We start from the raw sequence: 21712 nt of genomic DNA, 5'->3' as shown, positions 1-21712 counted from the left end.
TAAAGTGACTTGTAGCATTGCTCAGCACAGCAACAGCCGATAGCGTTACATAGATGTCGACTAGCTAATGTTAGCTAGCTAATGTTTCTGCTAACGACTTGTATGATGTTCACAAAATGGAACTGCATTCAACAATTGGGTCAAGAGTGTATATAAAACGTATTCAAATTGAACAACGCCGTAAGGGGATGATATAAACCATTGTTCTGGGGATAAAACAAGTTAAACGTGTTAGCTTAACCGAGCGGGTCTCGGCCTCACCGCCCGTTGGACCACGTTGTAATGCAGGCAGTAGCCGAGTTACAGATATAGCGTTAAAACTTAAAATAAAACTACATGTCCATATGAAACGCTTCACAAATATGCGTATTAGTGTATTAACAATGCACATGACTCTTGTTGTCCCAGCACAATGAGATGTATAATAAGAAATTCGACATAGAAATGGTAAAACTCTCATGGCGAACTCACCATGATGGCAGTCCGGGAGCAGAAAGGACGTCACAGCTTCCGCCTAGCGCACATACAGCTTCCGCTTATACAGTACGCATGCGCAGTCTGTCTTGGATTTGTATTATTTTATATTATTATATTTACAGTGTATGATTATTTTATGAGCATCTTAATAAATGCACTGGGTGGTAAAATGATCGATATTTTGTTTTCGACAAAGTAAGTTTTATTTGATGCAAAATAAATTCAAAATTAAACTATTTAGCATCGTAGCTGTAAATACAAGGAAGAAAGCCACGAATTACACACACGTTGTCCTTAAGTGTTGTATAAGCAATGATGATTGGTGTACAGGCGACATACGGGCATTTAAATCAATTTAATTTAGGGGTAGGACTCTCTGAAGCATTGTAACTGTAACATTTGAAGAGAACTTGAAGGCAGCACAGTGGGGCGGAAGAGTGGTGAAAATGTTGTTGTCATATTTCCGTGAGGACAGTCGACTCTTCAGCTGCGGTAAGTGCTTTTATTTGAGTTTGTTTGATGAATTTTACTGATTTACTGATCAGTTTTAAGTATCTTTGTTAAACAATTTAGTATTTAAATAATGGCAAACAAGGGTTACACTGTTTTGAGCATTTTACGTAGTTTAGGCTACTAACCATTGTTTTTACATTTAACATTTGTCAATGTGATTTATAGTATTCACATTTAAGATGATTGGACAGGACAAGGAATAAATGCAAGGGCATATATTCTGCTAATTTATTGATTTGACGCCACATATATTAATATGTACGCACTGAAATACTGTTATAAAGATGGCTTGATCATTTCTTTATGCAAATATTTAGTGTGCAAGATATAACCTGTAAAAATAAATAAATAAAAGTCAGTATTTTCTTGTTTTTCCATTAAAATGTAGCTGGCAGCTTGAGGTTAATTACTTTTTACTATTGACACAGTATAGCGTTTTTCAAAAAGGGCCAGAATCACTGTTTTTGTCCTTGTGCTGTTATGCGAGTGTTTTCTCTTTTGTCTTGCAATAAAATAAAAGGAAGCCCATAATCTGTGTTAATATTATTATTATTATTATTATTATTATTATTATTATTATTATTATTATTATTATTATTATTATTATTATTGTATTCTATTGTAGTATCTGTACTTTCAGTAATTGAGAAAAAGTTTTGAGTATTTTTCCACCACTACTTTTAACAACACATTTTGTTTTCTAGGTGACCAATAGTCAGAATGACAGATGTTGCAGTGATCACCAAGAAGTAAGAACCAGTTTTCTGTTTGGGTGAAAAGTTTAGATTTAAAAGATTGAATTGTGTCAGACTGTCAGCATAGATTACACTGTGTGCACAATTATTAGGCAAGTGAGTATTTTGACCACATCATCATTTTTAAGCTACCAGGACCCCATTATTATTTTTAGAAGACACTTTCTTCATGCAGTGGTTCAGGAACACGTCTGCATCTTTCAAGAAGACCATGATCTTTACGCAGGACGATGCTCCACGCATGCATCAAAGTCCTCCACTGCCTGGCTAGTCAGAAAAGGCCCTGTCACACATCTCCGTACGACAGAAACGTATGCCGGCACATACTATCTATCAGAGTCCAAATCCGTCCAACTTTTCATTGGATCGGATCGGAAAAGTGAACATATACAGATACGCATGTCTAACCTGTTGATATCGTATCACTTACTAATACAAAATGTATCAAACGAATGCATAACGTATACAAAATATCGGCAATAGGCTGGTTTACGTAGATATAAGGTAAGGTATAAGTAGTATTCGTTAAGAGCAGGCGGTGTTACGCTGCGGTGCGTTGTTGAACGCTGATGTTTTGAGCGTCATACCCAACGTGTGCTTCATAAGATATGCAGACGTTACGTTATGTTAGACATACGTGAATACGGAATACGTACGTGAATACTTACCTACGTAAATATAGTACGTAAATACTTACCTACGTAAATACAGTACGTGAATACTTACCTAGGTAAATACAGTACGTGAATACTTACCTACGTAAATATAGTACGTAAATATAGTACGTAAATACTTACCTACGTAAATATAGTACGTGAATATAGTACGTAAATACTTACCTACGTAAATACAGTACGTGAATACTTACCTACGTAAATATAGTACGTAAATATAGTACGTAAATACTTACCTACGTAAATATAGTACGTAAATACTTACCTACGTAAATATAGTACGTAAATATAGTACGTGAATATAGTACGTAAATACTTACCTAGGTAAATACAGTACGTGAATACTTACCTACGTAAATATAGTACGTAAATATAGTACGTAAATACTTACCTACGTAAATATAGTACGTAAATATAGTACGTGAATATAGTACGTAAATACTTACCTACGTAAATACAGTACGTGAATACTTACCTACGTAAATATAGTACGTAAATATAGTACGTAAATACTTACCTACGTAAATATAGTACGTAAATAAAGTATGTAAATACTTACCTACGTAAATACAGTACGTGAATACTTACCTACGTAAATATAGTTTGTAAATATAGTACGTAAATACTTACCTACGTAAATATAGTACGTAAATATAGTACGCAAATACTTACCTACGTAAATATAGTACGTAAATACTTACCTACGTAAATATAGTACGTAAATACTTACCTACGTAAATACAGTACGTGAATACTTGCCTACGTAAATATAGTTTGTAAATATAGTACGTAAATACTTACCTATGTAAATATAGTACGTAAATACTTACCTACGTAAATATGGTACGTAAATATAGTACGTAAATACTTACCTACGTAAATACAGTACGTGAATACATACCTACGTAAATATAGTACGTAAATACAGTACGTGAATACTTACCTACGTAAATACCTACGTGAATACCTACGTGACTACGTTAGAGGTACGTTAGATATCGGCTGCGTCGGCTGATGGTGAATCCTACAGCCAACGAGTGGATACGCTATTCCTACCCGATGTTAAGATGATGCCTGACGACGGAGTAACTTATTAAACGTGTTTCTACAGTACAGCTAGCGTTCAGCATGTTAGTCATTCTCCAGCATCAGCATGACGTGAACCAAACGGCACTTTTCCAGCTCCGTTGGCCAGACGCTCTGATACGTTTTAAATAAGTAAGTGATACGCTATCAATGTTTGACATACGTATAATAATGTGTTATGTATGCGTTATGTATACGTCAGCTACAACACCGCTGTGGAAAAGTTGGACGTATTTGGACTCTGACACATTTTGAGCTACTTTTCATATACGCCGGCATGTTCCTGCCATACGGAGCTGTGTGACAGGGCCGTGTGTCTGGCGTGTTCGGCGTATCGTCTGCGTCCTTCAAACGATCACAACTTACCCTTAATTTATATCAACCGATTGCCGATATTTCATATGCGCCGGCATACGTTTCTGTCATACGGATATGTGTGACAGGGCCTTAAAGGCCTTAAAGATGAAATAATAATGACATGGCCCCCTCCCTCACCTGACCTAAACCCTGTTGAGAACTTGTGGGCTCTATAGGGTTTAGTAACCAGTCCACCTCTCTTAACAGTGTGTGTGTCTGTGTGTGTGGGAGGCTGTGGTTGCTGCTGCACAAAAAGTTGATCGTCAACAATTGCATAATAATTGTGCACACATAGACATTCTCCTAAGAAAGCCAAAACCTCCCTTTTTACTTTCTTAAATATTCAGGTTTGACTGAGAGCACTGTAGTTGTTCAATAAGAAGATGAATCCTCAAAAATACAACTTGCCTAATAATTGTGCACACAGTGTATATTTGATCCTATGGTGATCATCACCTCAGCACATTCTTCTTAACATGGTCCACTAAATACTGCTGTGAGTATCAGCTCATGTTTTACATCTGTTCTGAACTCCATCAGGGTTTTACCTTCTATGGAGGAGGATCTGTTGACATCTCTCGCTGCACTGGAACACTTCTACGTTGATGATTCAGATTCAGATTCAGATTCAGATTCAGTTCCATTGTCATCTGGTCAACGTTCACACAGATTCCCTAGGAGAGGTAAGCTACACACATCTTTGCCTCACATTATAAAACCTCGCTATGATAAGAAGTATTTTCCATATTTCATCAAACTACTCTTGTCTGACATGTGTTGCAGATCAGAAGTACTTGAGAATGGTGTCAGACTTTGTGTCAAGCTATAGAGACATGACCGTCAGTTTAAAGACAGCTGGTGCCACGTGGAAGATAGGAGGCCTGGATGACACCATTTACAGAGACCAGCACGACGAGGTGAAGGAGTGGGGAGAATTATACCTTCCACACGAAGTGACCATGCAGGTTATAGGTGTAGTGGAGGGGACCTCGTGCCCATATGACCAGCTCGTTCTGATGACCTGTGAGAAGCAAGAGATTTATGCCTTTGATGGAGAGGAGCTGCATTATGTGGGTCCAGACATGAAGTGGGTTCGGGATCTAGAGTATCCACAACAAAAGAGCTACTACAAGGGGGAGGCCTTTAAACATATGGTGAGAAGTCACCGTTAAGTTTCAGGAAACAAGCAGGACTTTGTGATTGTTCAGCCTGAAGATTGATCACTGATCTTTTGGAATTGTCTTTTGTGTGTAGAGCGAGGACGACTGGGAACGAGTGAGGAAGAGCTCTGTGGGGAAGAGGCTGGACCAAGAACATGATGAACTGGTGAAGTCCAAACAATCCAAACTCCTGGATAAACTCAAATCCACCAGATGCAACACAGGTGAGTAACCTTTGACTCTTAATCTCTTAATCCATATTTTTAATCTGTGTCACACTAAGGTTTATACTGTATTGAGCGATCTAATTATTCTCTCTCTCTCCCTGTTCCTCTCAGGAGTCTGCAGCTGAAGCTTTCTGGTTTTGTTTGTTGTTTTAAATATGTGTAAAAAACAAATGTATAAATGTAAACAACAAATAGAAACCCCATACAGGTTAATAATCCCACAACCCACAAGGAAGTCACAGGAGCTCCCACTGGCCAGCTATCATTCTCAGTGTTGTTGAATGTATCCATCCATCGTCTACCGCTTATCCGGGATCGGGTCGCGGGGGCAGCAGTTCCAGTAAGGAACCCCAATCTTCCCTTCTCCGGGCCACATCCTCCAGCTCCGACTGGGGGATCCTGAGGCGTTCCCAGGCCAGTGAGGAGATATAATCTCTCCACCGAGTCCTGGGTCTTCCCCGGGGTCTCCTCCCAGCTGGACGTGCCTGGAACACCTCCCTAGGGAGGCGCCCAGGTGGCATCCTTACTAGATGAACCACCTCAACTGGCTGAGTCATGACACTGAATCTTTAATCCTCACATTTACTGACCATTTTAAACATATATTATTATTATCAGAGCAAATATTATGTTTATTGTGATGCTTTCTCTTGTGATATGTAGTGAGTTTATATAACAATATTATTCCTCTGTGGTATTCCTCTTTAATAAATCAATATGAGTACTTTTTCCATCTCTATTTTTCTGCAAAAATAAGTTTCTGTTCTGTTCTGGGAGGCTGAAATAAACATTGTCACAACACGAGATACGCATGAGGAAGTTTGTCTTAGACTGAATTAAGTGACTTGAATACTTGCATGGAAGAGATGCATCCAGACACCCCAAATAACAGCAACACTGACCAACAAGCTGCAGTGCAATGCTGAAAGAAGCATCATCTACATATTTCGATTTACAATAAGTGCAAACAATCATGAGGATTCAACTCCGAGCAGCAAGAATCCTGCAAGTTTCAGTTCAGTTTTTATGCTGCTGTTTATTGGCAGCACTTTTAGCACCACACCTAAGAACACACATCCTGTTTCCTGCACAAGATAATGTTACCTAACAATCTGACGCTTTTGTCAGTTTCCTATTTACATGACATTACAGTGCAATTAGCTGACGCTTTTATCCAAAGCAACTTACAAAAAGTCTGGAGAGACTTTCTTCTGTCCAGTAGTGAGCAAAGTGACAGTCCAGTAGAACAAACTTAATGTTAGTGGATGCGTTCCATCACTGTTTTGTTTTAGTTCAGGGGGGGGGAACCTTTTTCCTATCAAGGGCCATTTTATCTTTTTACAACATCCTTCGAATTCATTTCACTTTTCTTTTATGCTAAATGCAAAAAAAGCAACTTTTATATCCTGTATCTTCTGTTTTATCATAAATCCTTTATTAGTCCCACAGCGTGGACATTTATCTCGTCACAACAAAAGAACATATGAACTAAAAAGGCAGTACACAATAATTAAATAGAATAAAAGATAATATAAGTACCAAGTGGTATAAATAAAGTGAGTATTGCACAGCAGTGGTGGAACAGTGTGTTCTTGGTGTGGGGGTCTACCTCTCTATCTCGCCATGTTTGTTTGTTCCGCTCTGCAGAGAGCTGCTTGTTGGGACAAACTCCGCCGAAGAGCGTTAACTTTATCCAAAGTTTGAAATATTGCCGTCTAGTTCATTTTTCTAGTGGATTTGTTTTGCGTGGCGTTTCATGAATTACCTCGAGGGCCGGATCAAATGGCCGGAGGTTCCCCACCCCTGTTTTAGACCATGTAAGGAAGGAGTTTGAATCAGCGGGCAGGGCTTCATTTCCTTCTTTCTGTTTCATCTACTCACAACTTACAATGGTGAGTAGCTGCTTTCATGTGTTCTCCTTTACCAGGATTTAATGTTGTTATGATTAAATTATATATTGTTACTTTCATTTCTGTTGTCAGTGAAATGTGTAACTGTTGTGTGTTATGTTTTATTTCCTGTTGCATCAGGAGGCTGAACGGAGGTGAGTCTAATGATTTACTGAACCATAAGTTATTATTACTTCATTCTGCGTTGTCATTTAAAAAAAACAATTGTTGTTTATTATTGTAGAGTGGAAACAGTTGTGAGAGATGCCGAGCCTTTCAGAACGAATGCTTTCCTGATTATCGATCAAATGCTGGAGCTGTTTGACCCCGGGAGAGATCTTCATACACTGTTAGTGGATGAGGTATGTCTGATGCAGACTGTTGTGAACCTTTGAAATGCTCTGCTTTCATTCAACAGATACTGCTCTTTTAAAAGTGAATGTTAATTTATTTACATACTTTTTTATGTTTGTATCACCGAGTTTATAACATACAGAAATTATAATAATAATTGCAAAGACATTTAAACATATTGGACATTATGTTGTTGTACTTTTTATGAATCTATTGCAATAAAAGTACAAAAAAACGGTAATGCGTTATGCATTAGCTCTATCTAAAAATGCATCATGTTTTAATTCTTCTTCATATGAAACAATTCAAGGGAGTAAATCGGGTTTATTTGAGTGTTTTTATTGTATGTTAGGACCCTCTCAAATACAAGATGGTTCTTCTCAAGGGGATTATTCTATGTATAAACGTGTACAATATCTCTTTGAATGTGTTTCGACTTCACAGATTCTTCACAGCATCTTCTTTTTGGGAAATATCCACGTTCCACCATTTTCACCACAAAGAATTCTTGGTGAAGAAATGTTTAATGGATTGAGGGAAACCTTCCCTCGGCCTTTTAAACTCTATTCCTCTCAAGTGCCGAAGCGGAGTCCATTCTCATGTCTGCTGGACATGGTAAGATCCTAGTTTGTCGATAGATAACACAATTCATCTGTGTAGAGTCGTATATAGTTTTGTTACTTCATAAACTGACTCAGTGAATGATTTATGGGAATAACAGCAGCTTGATAATATTTATGATTACTTGCAGATTGTCGACCTGAAGGGACAAGAGAATGAACAAGAAATAATAGCGATGCTTCAAAACTTCATCTCTAAAATACAGCAGGGACGTAATTCAAAGCCTCTGGTCTCCTCCACCATCTGTGTCTCTCAGAGCACCGATATCAGGTACTACGGGGTCTCCATGTCCACTTCTGGCCGTATTCCTGGAAAAATCATGGTTTCTGCGTCCTGTTTTAGCAGCTGGGACGAATATGTAGCTGGTGCAGTGATCACCTACCATCCAGCGAAGGACAAGAAGACATATTTTGATGGAACCATCATACTTCCAGAGACAGTCAGGTGCCAGGCGTTTAGCCTCCTCAGGGGAGGAAGCATTATGCCTCCTTGCAGATCATGTGAGAATTTGTTTGGTTTGACAACAGATGATACACAGGAGTGGGGCTATGGCAACTGTGCTGAAGCTGAAAGTGTGAGCAACTTGTTTAAAAAAGTTCAAGAAGTAAGAGAGGAAGCACGACCAACATCAACGACGTGCACACCTGAGAACAGGATGAAGGCTGAGGAAGCAGTCAAGAGAGATCTCAAGAATTTGCTGAAAGAGAAGAAATTTAATTGGGATAATAATTTCTACACCCCAGAGAGAGTCTAATCCTAAAAAGGGAAATGATTGAATATTAAATATTGATAGGTGCAATTCTTTTGGTCCTTAATTGTAGAGTGACCAGATAGATCTCTTTTGATATTTTTCTTTATCAGTCACACCTTCATATAAACTTCACTGTAACACTCTGGGCTGTGACATTCCTACTTTTTAGTTGTACGTGGAGTTCATGTGATCAGAGCTGTCAATATATCAGGCTTCATCTTAGCTCCTTGTGATGTGTAACAATGAAGATATTAATGCATTCATGGAAAATATTATTAAGCCAAATGTGTGTCAACTGATTGAATGAAGCATGCAGAGGTTGATGTGTTCGTGTAATTTTTTGTATTGATTGTATCTGCAGCAACCTCATCTAAAGAGTTACCTGTCAGTTGTAGATTGTAAGATTTCACAGATCACTTTTAAAGTCAAGACCCCTCTGGACCCCCCCTGCCTGAGGCCCTGAGGTTTGCAGAATCAGTGACATCTTTTAAATCAGTTCTCAAAACGTATCTTAAAAAAAAAAGAAGCCTTATTATCGATTTTAGCACACTGTTTTATTTGCCTGATTTTATTTCCCTATGTCCTGTAATGTTTTTAATCTTGAAATGTGTTTAATCCTGGTTCAACCATGTAAAGCACTTTGTAACTTTGTTTTGAAAAGCGCTTTATAAATAAAGGTTATTATTATCATTACTATAAATGAGTGTTTCTTTACCAGTGTATACAACTTGACATATATGATGTGAAGCTTGAGTATCTTAAACAGAAGAAGGCTGACAACATGTTTACATTTAATTGCACATCTTTAACAATAAGACCAACAACAAACCACAGCTAACTTTAAGGACGTCAGAGGCAGCAGGGTGTGTGTGTTCCCTGCTGTGCACGTCCACGTCTCGTGCGAGAAGCACGGGACAAGGAGTGGCTTTAACCAGCTACAACATACAGTGTACAGTGTGCTTGTTGGTGATTGTTTTATTATGTGCTCTACAGCCATGAAAACTATGGTGGTAAATATTAAATCATGTCTTATCACTGTACATAATAAATGCACATTTATACAGTTCTAGTAACATCAGAACAAAAGCATCGATCCTTCTCGCTGGAGGCATTTCACTTCCTCATCTTCCACTACTTAAATCCTTATTTAACCTGCAGCACGTACATAGTATGTGATGGTGTAAGAACAAAGTCTATGATTATTGTATGCGTATCTTAATAAATGCACTGGGTGGTAAAATGATCGAATATTTAGAAGTTTTCGACAAGGTAAGCTTTATTTGATGCAAAACACGCACATGGCCACCAGCTAAAAACTGCGTCACATTCTGTGTTGCCTTCACAGACACATGTGAAATATAGGAATTAACCTCAAAATGAAACTATAAAGCATCGTAGCTGTAAATACAACGAAGAAAGCTACGAATTACACACACGTTGTCCTTATTAAGTGCTATATGAGAAATGGAGATTGGTGTAAAGGCGACATACGTGCATTTAAATTAGATAAATTTAGGGGGGTACGACTCTAAAAGCATCAATTGTCCATGAAGTTGAATCATCAACCTAAAATAGTTCCAACAAATACAAATGACAAACTTCACGAAGGCTAGGATTCATTACAGGGCTGTTGTATTTGACTGTATTAGTTTTGGTGTAAATAATAAACTAGGAACTAATTATATATTGTATTTGAGTATTTCATGTGTGGCTTGTGTCACTGTTCAGCCACAGGGTGGTAGTGTTGTTCTGCACCACACAGCACAAGAAAACAACTTGTGAACTACATAATCATACAGTTAGCAGTTTATTAAATAATTCACAGTTTATATCATACGAGTCAGTGCATGAAGCAACTATTATATCACAGACTGGGATCTAAAAACAGTGTCTGGTTTTCAGGTTGTGATAAAGTCAAAGGCTGATCAACCTGGGACCTTTTGACTAAATCTGGTAAACAATTTGTTTTTGTTTTTAAAGTTTTCTCAACAATGAAAGAGAGGCGAGTTTTGAACATTTTCACTATTTACTTATGCTTATTGTACTCAGATGAAAAAACGATATGGCATATATCTCGTGATTGTGTGTTTTTTGCCAGATGCAAAAAAAATCAAACGCAATCTATTGATAATATTGTTTGAATGTTCCTTACTGGGTGATACATAGTTGCATCAGATTTGCATTCTCACACCAGCTGCATGTCACATTTATGAAATGCTCCCAACATATGAGCTGGTAACACTGTGTGAAGTAAATTACACTTGAAAGACTATCATATGTATTTGTCTACCTCAATCAATATGTATTTCTGCACTAGTATGTATTTTCTGTACTGAATGTATTGCGAGCACAATATTGAATGTAAACGCAGTAGGAACACTTCCCCTTTAAGAGAACAGATCAACAACCATCACTTCCTGACTCTGCTGACCAATGAGCAGCGTGATGGCGCCAACGGGGACCAATGAGGAGAAGGTCAACGCCTTCTCTGTGTATTATATGAGACGTTTATGATCTCATGCACCCGTCAGACCTGGGTGTATCTTAGCGACTCAGTCTGTGGAAACGGTGAAGTGATTAGTGTTCGCAGCTGAGAAGTATTTTCCATGTTTGACTTATCACGTTAATAAATATATCGATTTAACTAGAAGATTGCTGTTTTGATTCGACATTCAGGCTCCGAGTTCTTCATCTTTTTCCTCAACAACTGCGACACCACTAAGAAACAAGAGGCCGACTACATCAGTTAGTTACACGAGCACTCCAGTTCACTATTTTGGTAACTATGTTTTGACTTTTTTCACACGTTTTTATTTATTTCAGTTTTAAGTAGACGATCTGAGTTAAAACAATCCAGTAGGTTAACATTATCGATGATTATGAAACAAAGGGGTTAGGCCCTACACTGTTTTTTTTTAAATTATTTTTACTTATACGTATATATTAGGCTACTAAATATTATATTTAGATATAACCGTGCTAAATGAGATTATAATTTACACATTTGAGAACAAAGAATGAAGGCTGTCGTCTGTCGCTTCCGTGTATGTCTTTACAGGAAATGCAAAATTAAATGTGACGTTGTTGTGACGTCACATGTTATTTGAATAAATACAGACTTTTACACTGAACTCTAAAAGAGACTTAAATTCAGCTTCATAGTTTGTTTTATTTGTGTAAAAATATAAAAGTCTTCTGGGATTTCTTAGAAAATCTGCTGCTGATACAGAAGTTAATTTGAGACGAATTTGATTTATTTTAGAAACTATAACTTTAAAGTTACATTTTAACCACATTTTTAAAAATGGTAACTCCAATTAATATTGAAATGATTCCATTTTAACTTTAAACTTTATATTTTTTAAATTAAATCATAAAAAAGGTGATTTTCTCTAATTACTTTAAAAAGTGCATTTAGTTGTTTTATTTTCTAATCTTTGCTTCTTTCCATTTTGAATTTAACCGTGTCTCTTTCAAACCTAGACACAGATCTGAGACGAGATATGGCTTCGATCGGCCAACGTGCCTCAGTCAACATGAACGTGGCAGAAGCTCAAATCCCCACAAAAGTAAGTAACACCTGATGGTGAGCTCATATTTTATTTTCAGTTATGCGAGCTAAATAAAAAAATAGAAATGAATGTACTTATTCATTAGTTTAAATGCTGAATAATGAAATCTTTAATTGTCTCATTGATAATTTAAAACGTTTTCTATAAATATTTGTATTGCAACATTTAAATACTAAGTGACTTGTTCCATTTTAGCTCAGTGCATTTTGTAATGTTGTTAATGCGCCATGTTTCAATTTCTAATTTTATTCACATAGAACATATGTAATAAAGCTATTGATTTGAAAGGTATTCAAAAAGGCCTGTGGTAATATTACAATATTGGGTAAAGGTTTTGAGTATTTCTCCACCACTTCTTTAACGATACACGTGTTGTTTTCTTTGTGACAGAGGGCAAGAATGGACCAAGATCCAGTGAGCAAGAAGACGAAGTAAGAACCAGTTTTTTCTTTTCTGTTCAGGCAGGTTTAAATGAACAATGGCGTACAGAAAGACCTGTCTTCCCAGGTATCTTGTTACAGTGCATTTAGTGACTAGTTTGAATACATGGAAAATACATAGAAAGTCACATGGAAAGCAATTTCAAGATGTTCAAAATGTGTCCAAAGAAAAATAAATAAATACCGGAGCAAATGTGGAACATAAATTGACGGCCACTACAGCACAGGTTGCAGCACACAGATTTGAGTGTGTTTAAATACACATTAACATGAATCCAACATATTGTAGTGAACGGATAAATGGAGGCAGAAGACGTTATCTTTCAGTCAGCAATGCACACTTTCAGCGACACACAGGAGCTCTCTCAAGCTGGGCCCGCTTCACTCGCAGCATGAGACTACGCCTAGGCCTGACCCGTCAAGCCTCCTGTACACAAAGAGGACCCGCCCCTATCGCTGCTGTGCCAATCACGAGGCCGCATGTTACACGCTGGCTCTTGTCAGCTTCCCCGTGATCGGCCGAGATCCTATTCAGTCTCCAGCTGACTAAGATCCCAGACACAAGGACGCACTATAGGACTGCAATATTATTGAAAAGAAGATGCTTTGTATTTCTTGAGAAGAAATTGATCGTTTTGTAACTTGACCAAAAAACCCCACAAGCACAAGATGATACCTCCACCTCAGACACCACCGGTGACATTGCAAGTGGCGAGGCGGCACCTGCTGCTGATGTAGCAGCTGATAAGGGTAAGTGCAAACAAGAGAACTGAAAATATACAGATAATCCTCTGAAGTTTGGATTTACCTTCAAAGAGACAGATGGCATTGAATTACCCAATTGTGGCTCACCCTTGTAGATAGGGGGGAACTCTGAGTAGAGCTGCTGCTCCTTCGCATTGAAAAGAGCCAGTTGAGGTGGTTCGGGCATCGGATCGGGATGCCCCCTTTACTGGATTTCCAAGCACATTCAACTGGTAGGAGACTGAAATTCAACTGCCATTTCAATTGTATCTTTATAGCCCAAAAGCACACATTTACATCATACAAATAAGTTACAATTATTTGAATGAATTGATGTCAAAGTGTTTTGAGTGAAGAATGTGGATCAAAGAAGATCCATTTCCAATTTCAGTGTTGCCAAACAAGACTACGCTTCCACACGAGTGATGACGCATTCAAGGACAACCAGTCGCAGGATGAAGCAGGTAACAACATATGATGTAAGAACAGTGATGAACAAGGACGGCGCAAATGAAGACCTGAATCAGAGATGTGAAGATAACTGATTGTGGACCCTCTTGTCCACAGTCAGGGATAGTTATGACAGAGAGGAGTGGTAGTGTCACACACACGCTTTATTCTCACACAGGTAGATTTTATACACAGGCACAGCTGACACAGGTGCCAGATACCAACGGGTGATCCGGGCGTTGGCATCCTTCATGCGGTGGAGCCACTGGAGCGGGGCATGGTCCGACCAGAGAGTGAAAGAGCGCCCCAGGAGGTAATAACGCAGGGCGTCGACCGCCAACCGTATGGCGGGGCATTCTTTCTCCACCGTACTGTAGTTCCCCTCCCGCTGAGCCAGCTTCCGGCTAATGTACAGTACGGGGCGGTCGACCCCCTCCACCTCCTGGGACAGAACTGCTCCCACTCCGCTGTTCGAGGCGTCGGTCTGCAAAACAAAAGGGAGAGCACCGCACACAACTCACATTTCCCTACCGCCCGTGAACGCACCCCCCCATCTTCCCCGCTATCTTGTCAAACCCCGGCCAATTCGTTCCCAGTATCAGGGGGTGCGTGAGGCGAGTACTAACTCCAGCCTTAACTCTATGCTTTTTCCCCTTAAATGAAATTACCAGGGTCACCACCGGGTACTCGTGAATATCCCCATGCACACACCTCACCTTCACCCACGACGCCTCCAGCAATGCCCCGGGCCGAACCAAGTGCTGGTGGACCATGGTCTGCGTACATCCCGAGTCCCACAGAGCTTGGTGAATACCCCCTGTATACATACCGGTACATCCCTTCCGGACCGGGGGAGGAGTCTGGCGGTGCCACCATCCGGACCAGCTGCCCCACCTCCATGACTGGACAGTCCCGCCGGGTGTGGCCGAGCTTGCCGCACCCCAGCCCTGACATTTGAGGAGCCCTCTGCGGTGCCGGGCGACCAGACGCGTAGGCTGGGTCCTGTGGAGGGGAAAACAAAGGAAACTGGGGGTTAGGGAGCGACTGGGGTCCAGCTGTCCCAGGGGTGGAGGCAGGACCCCCGGAGGATGGCGCAGCGCCAGGGCCAGCGGCCCCCACGGCAGGCCGGAACCTCCTCGGGGCTGGAACGGGCCGGAGCTGTGGAGGAGAGATGGCCCGGGCTTCGGCCCCCAGGCTCCGCCGGGCCAGGGAGAGGTGGTCCTCCGCGAGTCTGACGTCGGCTTCAAGGCTGGCCGGACGGTGGCACTGGACCCAGTTCGCCGAGGAGAGGGGGAGTCCGGCGATGAACTGCTCAAGGGCCACCTGCACGACGATGTCCTCCACGGAGTTGACTCCCGGCTGGAGCCAAGGGTCGGCCAGCGTCCTCGAAGGGCAGGCTCCGGAGCCGGCGGCGATGTCCCTCTGGTGTGCTGCCCAACCGGTCCAGGATCGCCCTCCGGAGCTGGTTGTAGTCGTATCTGGAGGTCGCAGGCAGGGTATGGGCGGCCCGCTGGGCTTCCCCGGACAGCAGGGGAGCAGACATATCCCCCACTCCGCCTGCGGCCACCCGCACACCTCTGCCGTGCCCACGAAGATGTCCAGGAAGGCCTCGGGGTCGTCCTCCGCCGTCATCTTCTGCATTGCGACCTGCGGGAGCTGGGCTGGCCCGCCTCCCGACTCAACCTCCGGGGCAGCCGATGACCGGAGTATTCCCTGCAGGAGGTCTCGGTCCGCCTTTTGGTACGCCGCCAGGTCTACGAGCGTCTGGCTCTGCTGTTGCTGGAGGGCCGCGGTGCCCTCGTGCATGGCCGCCAGACGCTGGAGGATCAGCCCTAGCGGGCTCTGCGCAGCTACCTCCTCTGTCATGTCCCTGTTCAGGCGCCAGTTGTGGACCCTCTTGTCCACAGTCAGGGATAGTTATGACAGAGAGGAGTGGTAGTGTCACACACACGCTTTATTCTCACACAGGTAGATTTTATACACAGGCACAGCTGACACAGGTCGCTCTCATGTCGGTCGCTCTGCTGTCCGCTGCTCTCCAGGCTGCTCTGCTCAGTGGCTGCAGAAGCGTCTCCGTCTAGTCTCGAACCCAGCCTACTGCAAGAGAACAGAACCAGGCCATCACCATGCATTTATTATGTGACTGATTACCTGATTCCGTTCAGCTGTCTGGCCTCCAGCTGGGACACTCCTGTCTATCCCCAGCAGCCGGCGCCCTAACCACACCCCACTGCCACACTGATGGTTCAGGAACATCGGTACTGAAGTACAGAGTTCAGGAGAGATGGCTATTGAGCTCATGGCTGTCTAACACACAAACGGAAGTTATTTTTAGTTGAAACGGGGTTTCCGCACGTCCTCCAGCCGTATGTAGCTGAGTCAGGTGTCTCGGCTTCCGGACGGCACACTTTCAAAGATAGGAGAAAGAAAAAGTTACTGGAGCACACTGATTGACTTGCAGCCTTTAATGTTTTGCAAACAAATGTTTTCTATCCTTCAGCTCAGCAGCTCAGGTGTCGGATCAACCTGGTTTCCCACAATACAACAACAAACAAGGTAAGAAACCAAGAACTAAAGAGAAATTGTTGTGCAGCAGTTTAATATATATATATATATATATATATAGAGTAGACTAGACACTTCTTTACCTCACACATTATCCATGAAATGTCTTTTTGTCTTTTCAGATTACCTAACATGGACTTCAGGCATGGTGTCCAAGAAAAGAACCAAGACTTTCTACTTAAGGAATCCAACTGGGGCCAGATGGACGTGGACGATAGGAGGCCTGGATGACACCATCTACATTGACGAGTTCGACGAGGTGAAGGCGTGGAACACGTTATACCTTCAAAAGAAAGTGAGCATGCAGGTTATCGGTGTAGTGGAGGGGACCTCGTGCGAGTGGGACCAGCTCGTTCTGATGACCCGTAAGAACCAAAAGCTGTATGCCTTCGATGGAGAGCAGCTGCATTATGTGGCTTCAAGCCTGAAGCAGCTAGAGGACAGTGGAATAAAGTATCCAGCATCCAAGACATACTACAAAGGAGATGCCTTAAAACACATGGTGAGAAGTCGCAGTTAAGTTGCTGGGAACAAGCAGCGCTTTGTTGACCCTGAACATTGATCACTGATTTTTTTTGTTATATTGTGTTTTGTGTGTAGACCAAGGAGGAATGGGCACAAATGAAGAAGAGCCTGGAGGATGAGCTTTATGAGTCGGTGAAGTCAGGAAAGTCCAGATTCCTTGAGAATCTCAGATCCTGCAGAAACAGCTTAGGTTTGTAACTTTCTATTGGCTGCAGGGTAAAGATTAAGATCTATTTCAAGTGTTTGTCATGTTGAATAATCACTCCCTCATTAATTGATAATTGAGTAGTCTTCTGTGGCGTCACAGAACCAGTTCAAGCTCTTTGTGATGTTTCGAGACATCCCATCATATGCTGCATCGATATATCCGGGCATTATATTAATCTCTCTCTCTCTCTCTCTTCCTGTCCCCTCTCCAGGAGTCCCCAGCTGACGCCACTGCCACTTATTATTATTACTGTGTGTGTGTATATACATATATGATTTATATTGTGATTTTCATATACATTTTCAATATATTGTCAATAAAAAAGTTTCTTGTGAATTTCTTGAGTTACTTGTGTCTTCCATGTATAGACAGGAAATCATATTAAGCAAAAACAAGTAGGGAAGGAAGATTTCCATTCCTTCAAAATAAGCCTCTTGGCCACAACCAATACCGAACATGAGAGCCAAATATTACACTGTACCAGAAATATCTCCTCCCAGAACTTATGAAGAGCAGAAGACGTGAAGAAGTCCCCTCCTCCGTCCCTTTTCTGCCCACATGTGGAAAACAACATTGGTTGGTGCAGGTGTAGAATACTAGTTATTACAACATGTGTACCTGTGACATGCAGAACCCTCTTGATCTGCTTGAGAATCCTAAATGAGGTTTTCAGGATCAAATGTTACGTTTTGGTGCCGAGTCAAGTTTTGATAATATATATATATAGGTATAGGTACAGGTATATTTTTGTACCTGCAATTTGGAAATGCGGTGGGCCTTACATGCTCTAATAAAGGGCTTTATTATGGAGTAAAGTCTTAAAAAAAGAGGATGTAAGAAAGATGGGTAGATTTTGAAAGGGATGCATCTACATCACTTAAGCCTGGTTGGTGTTCTTAACCAGAGGTCAAATCTGTCCTTTATTATTAAATCAATGGTTTTGTTATGGACTCTTCCTTGAACACTTTAATTCTAATACGCTATCGTCGTTCTGGTTGTCTTACAAGGTATAACAGATTTAAAGAAAATCTAAAACACAAGTACAAGTTGAAACTCTGAGTTCTGCCAAAGTAATGATCTGGCCCCCCTCTTTATCCCGTAGTTCACTTACTACAACGAGGATGAGGCTAAAAGGTCGTCCATTTCTCATCGTCCAGTTCTAATAAATCTTCATCCTCTTCATTTACAGGCGCATGTCACTCCTTATCTCCTCCTCGATATGCTAAGGGTCTCCTAAATCTGTTGCTTTTATGGGTTAAAATGGGGAGACCTTCTTCTCACTCTTATAAGCTCATCGCTGTTATCCTGACCTCCTGCCGGCTGTGCCAACAGATGCTGTGCTTTCACAACCAAGTTGATTATGTTGAACATTACACATTTCTATCATGTTAGATACAAAACATTTACTAGTGAAAAACTACTACAACAGCGTGAAATAAAGGGTCACATGTTTATGAAAATGATGCTACGCTGTGGCCTTCACAGTCACCAGATCTCAATCCGATTTACTAACCACTTATATGTAACAGTTAACAGAAGCGTGTTTCAAAAAGACTCAAAAAGTGATGAATATTCTTCTTCTGTGGTATTGAAACTTTAAAAGAATGGTTATGATCACTTTTTCTACATCTGCTTCAAATTATTTTTACGAGGGAGGGTAGAGATGAGCGGGAAAAACCACAAGTAATGAGGAAGTTGTTTTTAAACTTAATTCAGTTGCCATCTTGAACAATTAAAAGGAGCGTCGAGCAATAAATTCTACACTTTAATTTCTGTTGTCAGTGAATTGTGTAAAGTCAAGTCTGTTACATTCCATCACTGTTTCGTGTTGTAACAGGAGTGGCAGGTTGAATCAGGGGGCAGGGCTTCATTTCCTTCTTTCTGTTTCATTTACTCACAACTTACAATGGTGAGTAGCTGCTTTCATGTGTTCTCCTTTACCAGGATTTAATGTTGTTATGATTAAATTATATATTGTTACTTTAATTTCTGTTGTCAGTGAAATGTGTAACTGTTGTGTGTTATGTTTTATTTCCTGTTGCATCAGGCTGCTAAACGGAAGAGGTGAGTCTAATGATTTACTGAACTACACGTTATAACTGCATTCTGCTTTTTATTTTCTAAAGACAATTTATGTTTATTATTTTAGACTAAATGAATTGGAGGCTAAGTATTTCAATTTGAACGCTTCCTTTATTAGCACCGAAATGGTGGCGCTGGATGACCCTCTTTCAACAAAAGCTCCAAAGTTAGTGGATGAGGTAAGTCTGATGGAGACTGTTGACTTTAAGTTCTGTATTTGGACATAATTCATGGCTGTTATGGTTCATCTCCTTTGCCAGGATTTAATGTTGTTATGATTAAATTATATATTGTTACTTTAATTTCAGTTGTCAGTGAAATGTGTAACTGTTGTGTGTTATGTTTTATTTCCTGTTGCATCAGGAGGCTGAACGGAGGTGAGTAATGATTTACTGAACTACACGTTATAACTGCATTCTGCTTTTTATTTTCTAAAGATAATTTATGTTTATTATTTTAGAAACAATGAATTGGAGGCTACATATTTCAATTGGAACGCTTCCTTTATTATCAACAAAATGCTGGAGCTGAATAACCCTAACCCTTCAACACATACTACACTGTTAGTGGATGAGGTAAGTCTGATGGAGACTGTTGACTTTAAGTTCTGTATTTGGACATAATTCATGGCTGTTATGGTTCATTTAAATTGTTTTACATATAAAATCATATCTGTTTAATGTGTTTTCGACTTTACAGATTCTTCACAGCATCTTCTTTTTGGGAAAGTTAAACGATCCAACATTTTCCCCACAAAACATTCATGCCTGATGAAGAAATCTTTAATGGATTGAGGGAAACCTTCCCTCGGCCTTTTGATCTCTATTCCTCTCAAGTGCCGAAGCGGAGTCCATTCTCATGTGTGCTGGACATGGTAAGATCCTAGTTTGTCGATAGATAACACAATTCATCTGTGTAGAGTCGAATATAGTTTTGTTACTTCATAAACTGACTCAGTGAATGATTTGTGGGAATAACAGCAGCTTGATAATATTTATGAATACTTGCAGATTGTTGACCTGATTGGACAAGAGAATGAACAAAAAATAAAAGAGAAGCTTCAAAACTTCATCTCTGAAATGAAGCGGGGACGTAAATCAAAGCCTCTGGTCTCCTCCACCATCTGTGTCTCTCAGAGCACCGATATCAGGTACTACGGGGTCTCCATGTCCACTTCTGACGGTGTTCCTAGAAAGATCATGATTGCTGCGTCCTGTTTTAGCAGCTGGGACGAATATGTAGCTGGTGCAGTGATCACCTACCATCCAGCGAAGGTCAAGAAGACATATTTTGATGGAACCATCACACTTCCAGAGACAGTCAGGTGCCAGGCGTTTAGCCTCCTCAGGGGAGGAAGCATTATGCCTCCTTGCAGATCATGTGGGAATTTGTTTGGTTTGACAACACATGATACAAAGGAGTGGGGCTATGGCAACTGTGCTGAAGCTGAAAGTGTGAGCAACTTGTTTAAAAAAGTTCAAGAAGTAAGAGAGGAAGCACGACCAACATCAACGACGTGCACACCTGAGAACTGGATGAGGGCTAAGGAAGCAGTCGAGAAAGATCTCAAGAATTTGCTGAAAACTAAGGGATTTAATTGGGATAATAATTTCTACACCCCAGGGGGAGTCTAATCCTAAAAAGGGAAATGATTGAATGTTAAATATTGATAAGTGCAAATGTTTTGGTCCTTAATTATAGAGTGACCAGATAGATCTCTTTTGATATTAATCAGTACAATTAGCTCCTTGTGATGTGTAACAATGAAGATATTAATACATTCATGGCAAAAATTATTAAGCCAAATGTGTGTTAACTGATTGAATGAAGCATGCAGAAGTTGATGTATTGATCATGTTATTAACAATAAATTTTACTGTGACTTAAACTCCGCTTCATAAATTGTCTTGATTTTCATCTAAAGAAGTGATTAATTTACAGTTTACAGACAATTAAGATAATTAAGTATTCCAAGACTTGCTAAATGCAAACACAGGCTGTAGAACTGCACTTATCTATCATGTGCACGGTCTTTGACATATCATCATATTAAACATAAACTTGTTCTTTGCTTTTTATAATATCTTATTTATTGACCGTGGGGTGGCTCATGAGGTTTAGAGGTAGAGTGCTAGAGAGCTAGAGAGATAGAGCGGTCGTCAGAAGGTCGGTGGTTTGATCCCCAGCCCCTGCAGTCAGCATGTCAAAGTGTCTTTGGGCAAGTTACTGAACCCCAAAGTGTGTGTGTGAAATTCAGAAAGC

At 40.5% G+C, this 21712-nt stretch overlaps 4 protein-coding genes across 13 annotated transcripts in view; 3 read left to right on the top strand and 1 right to left on the bottom strand.

Moving 5' to 3' along the window:
• rpl14 (ribosomal protein L14) overlaps positions 1 to 526 on the bottom strand; it is a 5627-nt gene extending 5101 nt beyond the window's left edge. Inside the window, exon 1 of the mRNA XM_029443664.1 lies at positions 472 to 526. Coding sequence (XP_029299524.1) covers positions 472 to 474 — 3 coding nt within the window. The 5' untranslated portion in view covers positions 475 to 526. The remainder of the gene's footprint in view (positions 1 to 471) is intronic.
• Positions 527 to 621: 95 nt separating this feature from the next.
• On the top strand, positions 622 to 5659 carry LOC115016002 (uncharacterized). The gene is made up of 6 exons (XM_029443663.1): positions 622 to 969; positions 1695 to 1739; positions 4403 to 4545; positions 4646 to 5016; positions 5117 to 5246; positions 5361 to 5659. Exons 2-6 carry the CDS (start codon positions 1711 to 1713, stop codon positions 5372 to 5374), a joined length of 687 nt encoding a protein of 228 aa, XP_029299523.1. The 5' UTR covers positions 622 to 969; positions 1695 to 1710; the 3' UTR covers positions 5375 to 5659.
• Positions 5660 to 6931: 1272 nt separating this feature from the next.
• Positions 6932 to 21338, top strand: LOC115015488 (uncharacterized). 6 transcript variants are annotated; one of them, XM_029442842.1, is made up of 9 exons: positions 6946 to 7141; positions 7280 to 7293; positions 7383 to 7500; positions 19416 to 19432; positions 19518 to 19629; positions 19814 to 19827; positions 19911 to 20025; positions 20150 to 20324; positions 20461 to 21338. In XM_029442842.1, the coding sequence occupies exons 1-8, from the start codon at positions 7139 to 7141 to the stop codon at positions 20219 to 20221; spliced, it is 465 nt and encodes a 154-aa protein (XP_029298702.1). In that variant the 5' UTR covers positions 6946 to 7138; the 3' UTR covers positions 20222 to 20324; positions 20461 to 21338. The 6 variants fall into 6 exon arrangements, 5 of the variants coding, with proteins under 5 accessions (XP_029298700.1, XP_029298701.1, XP_029298702.1 ...); XM_029442843.1 differs by lacking the exon at positions 6946 to 7141 and having other exon boundaries at positions 7149 to 7293; positions 19569 to 19629; XR_003832996.1 differs by lacking the exons at positions 6946 to 7141; positions 7280 to 7293; positions 7383 to 7500 and adding an exon at positions 19263 to 19277 and having other exon boundaries at positions 19416 to 19629.
• LOC115015487 (uncharacterized) lies at positions 11374 to 17704 on the top strand. 5 transcript variants are annotated; one of them, XM_029442835.1, is made up of 10 exons: positions 12348 to 12433; positions 12827 to 12867; positions 13540 to 13626; positions 13737 to 13853; positions 14012 to 14084; positions 14266 to 15810; positions 16571 to 16626; positions 16758 to 17137; positions 17236 to 17350; positions 17580 to 17704. In XM_029442835.1, exons 6-10 carry the CDS (start codon positions 15242 to 15244, stop codon positions 17591 to 17593), a joined length of 1134 nt encoding a protein of 377 aa, XP_029298695.1. In that variant the 5' UTR covers positions 12348 to 12433; positions 12827 to 12867; positions 13540 to 13626; positions 13737 to 13853; positions 14012 to 14084; positions 14266 to 15241; the 3' UTR covers positions 17594 to 17704. The 5 variants fall into 5 exon arrangements, with proteins under 5 accessions (XP_029298698.1, XP_029298694.1, XP_029298695.1 ...); XM_029442836.1 differs by having other exon boundaries at positions 13540 to 13853; XM_029442834.1 differs by lacking the exons at positions 13540 to 13626; positions 13737 to 13853; positions 14012 to 14084 and adding an exon at positions 11633 to 11643 and having other exon boundaries at positions 14742 to 15810.
• Positions 21339 to 21712: the final 374 nt, after the last annotated feature.

Source organism: Cottoperca gobio, chromosome 11 (genome assembly GCF_900634415.1).
Source record: "Cottoperca gobio chromosome 11, fCotGob3.1, whole genome shotgun sequence".
NCBI lineage: Eukaryota > Metazoa > Chordata > Actinopteri > Perciformes > Bovichtidae > Cottoperca > Cottoperca gobio.
Note: the sequence above shows the minus strand (reverse complement) of the source record. Positions and strands in the feature narration are given on the sequence as shown.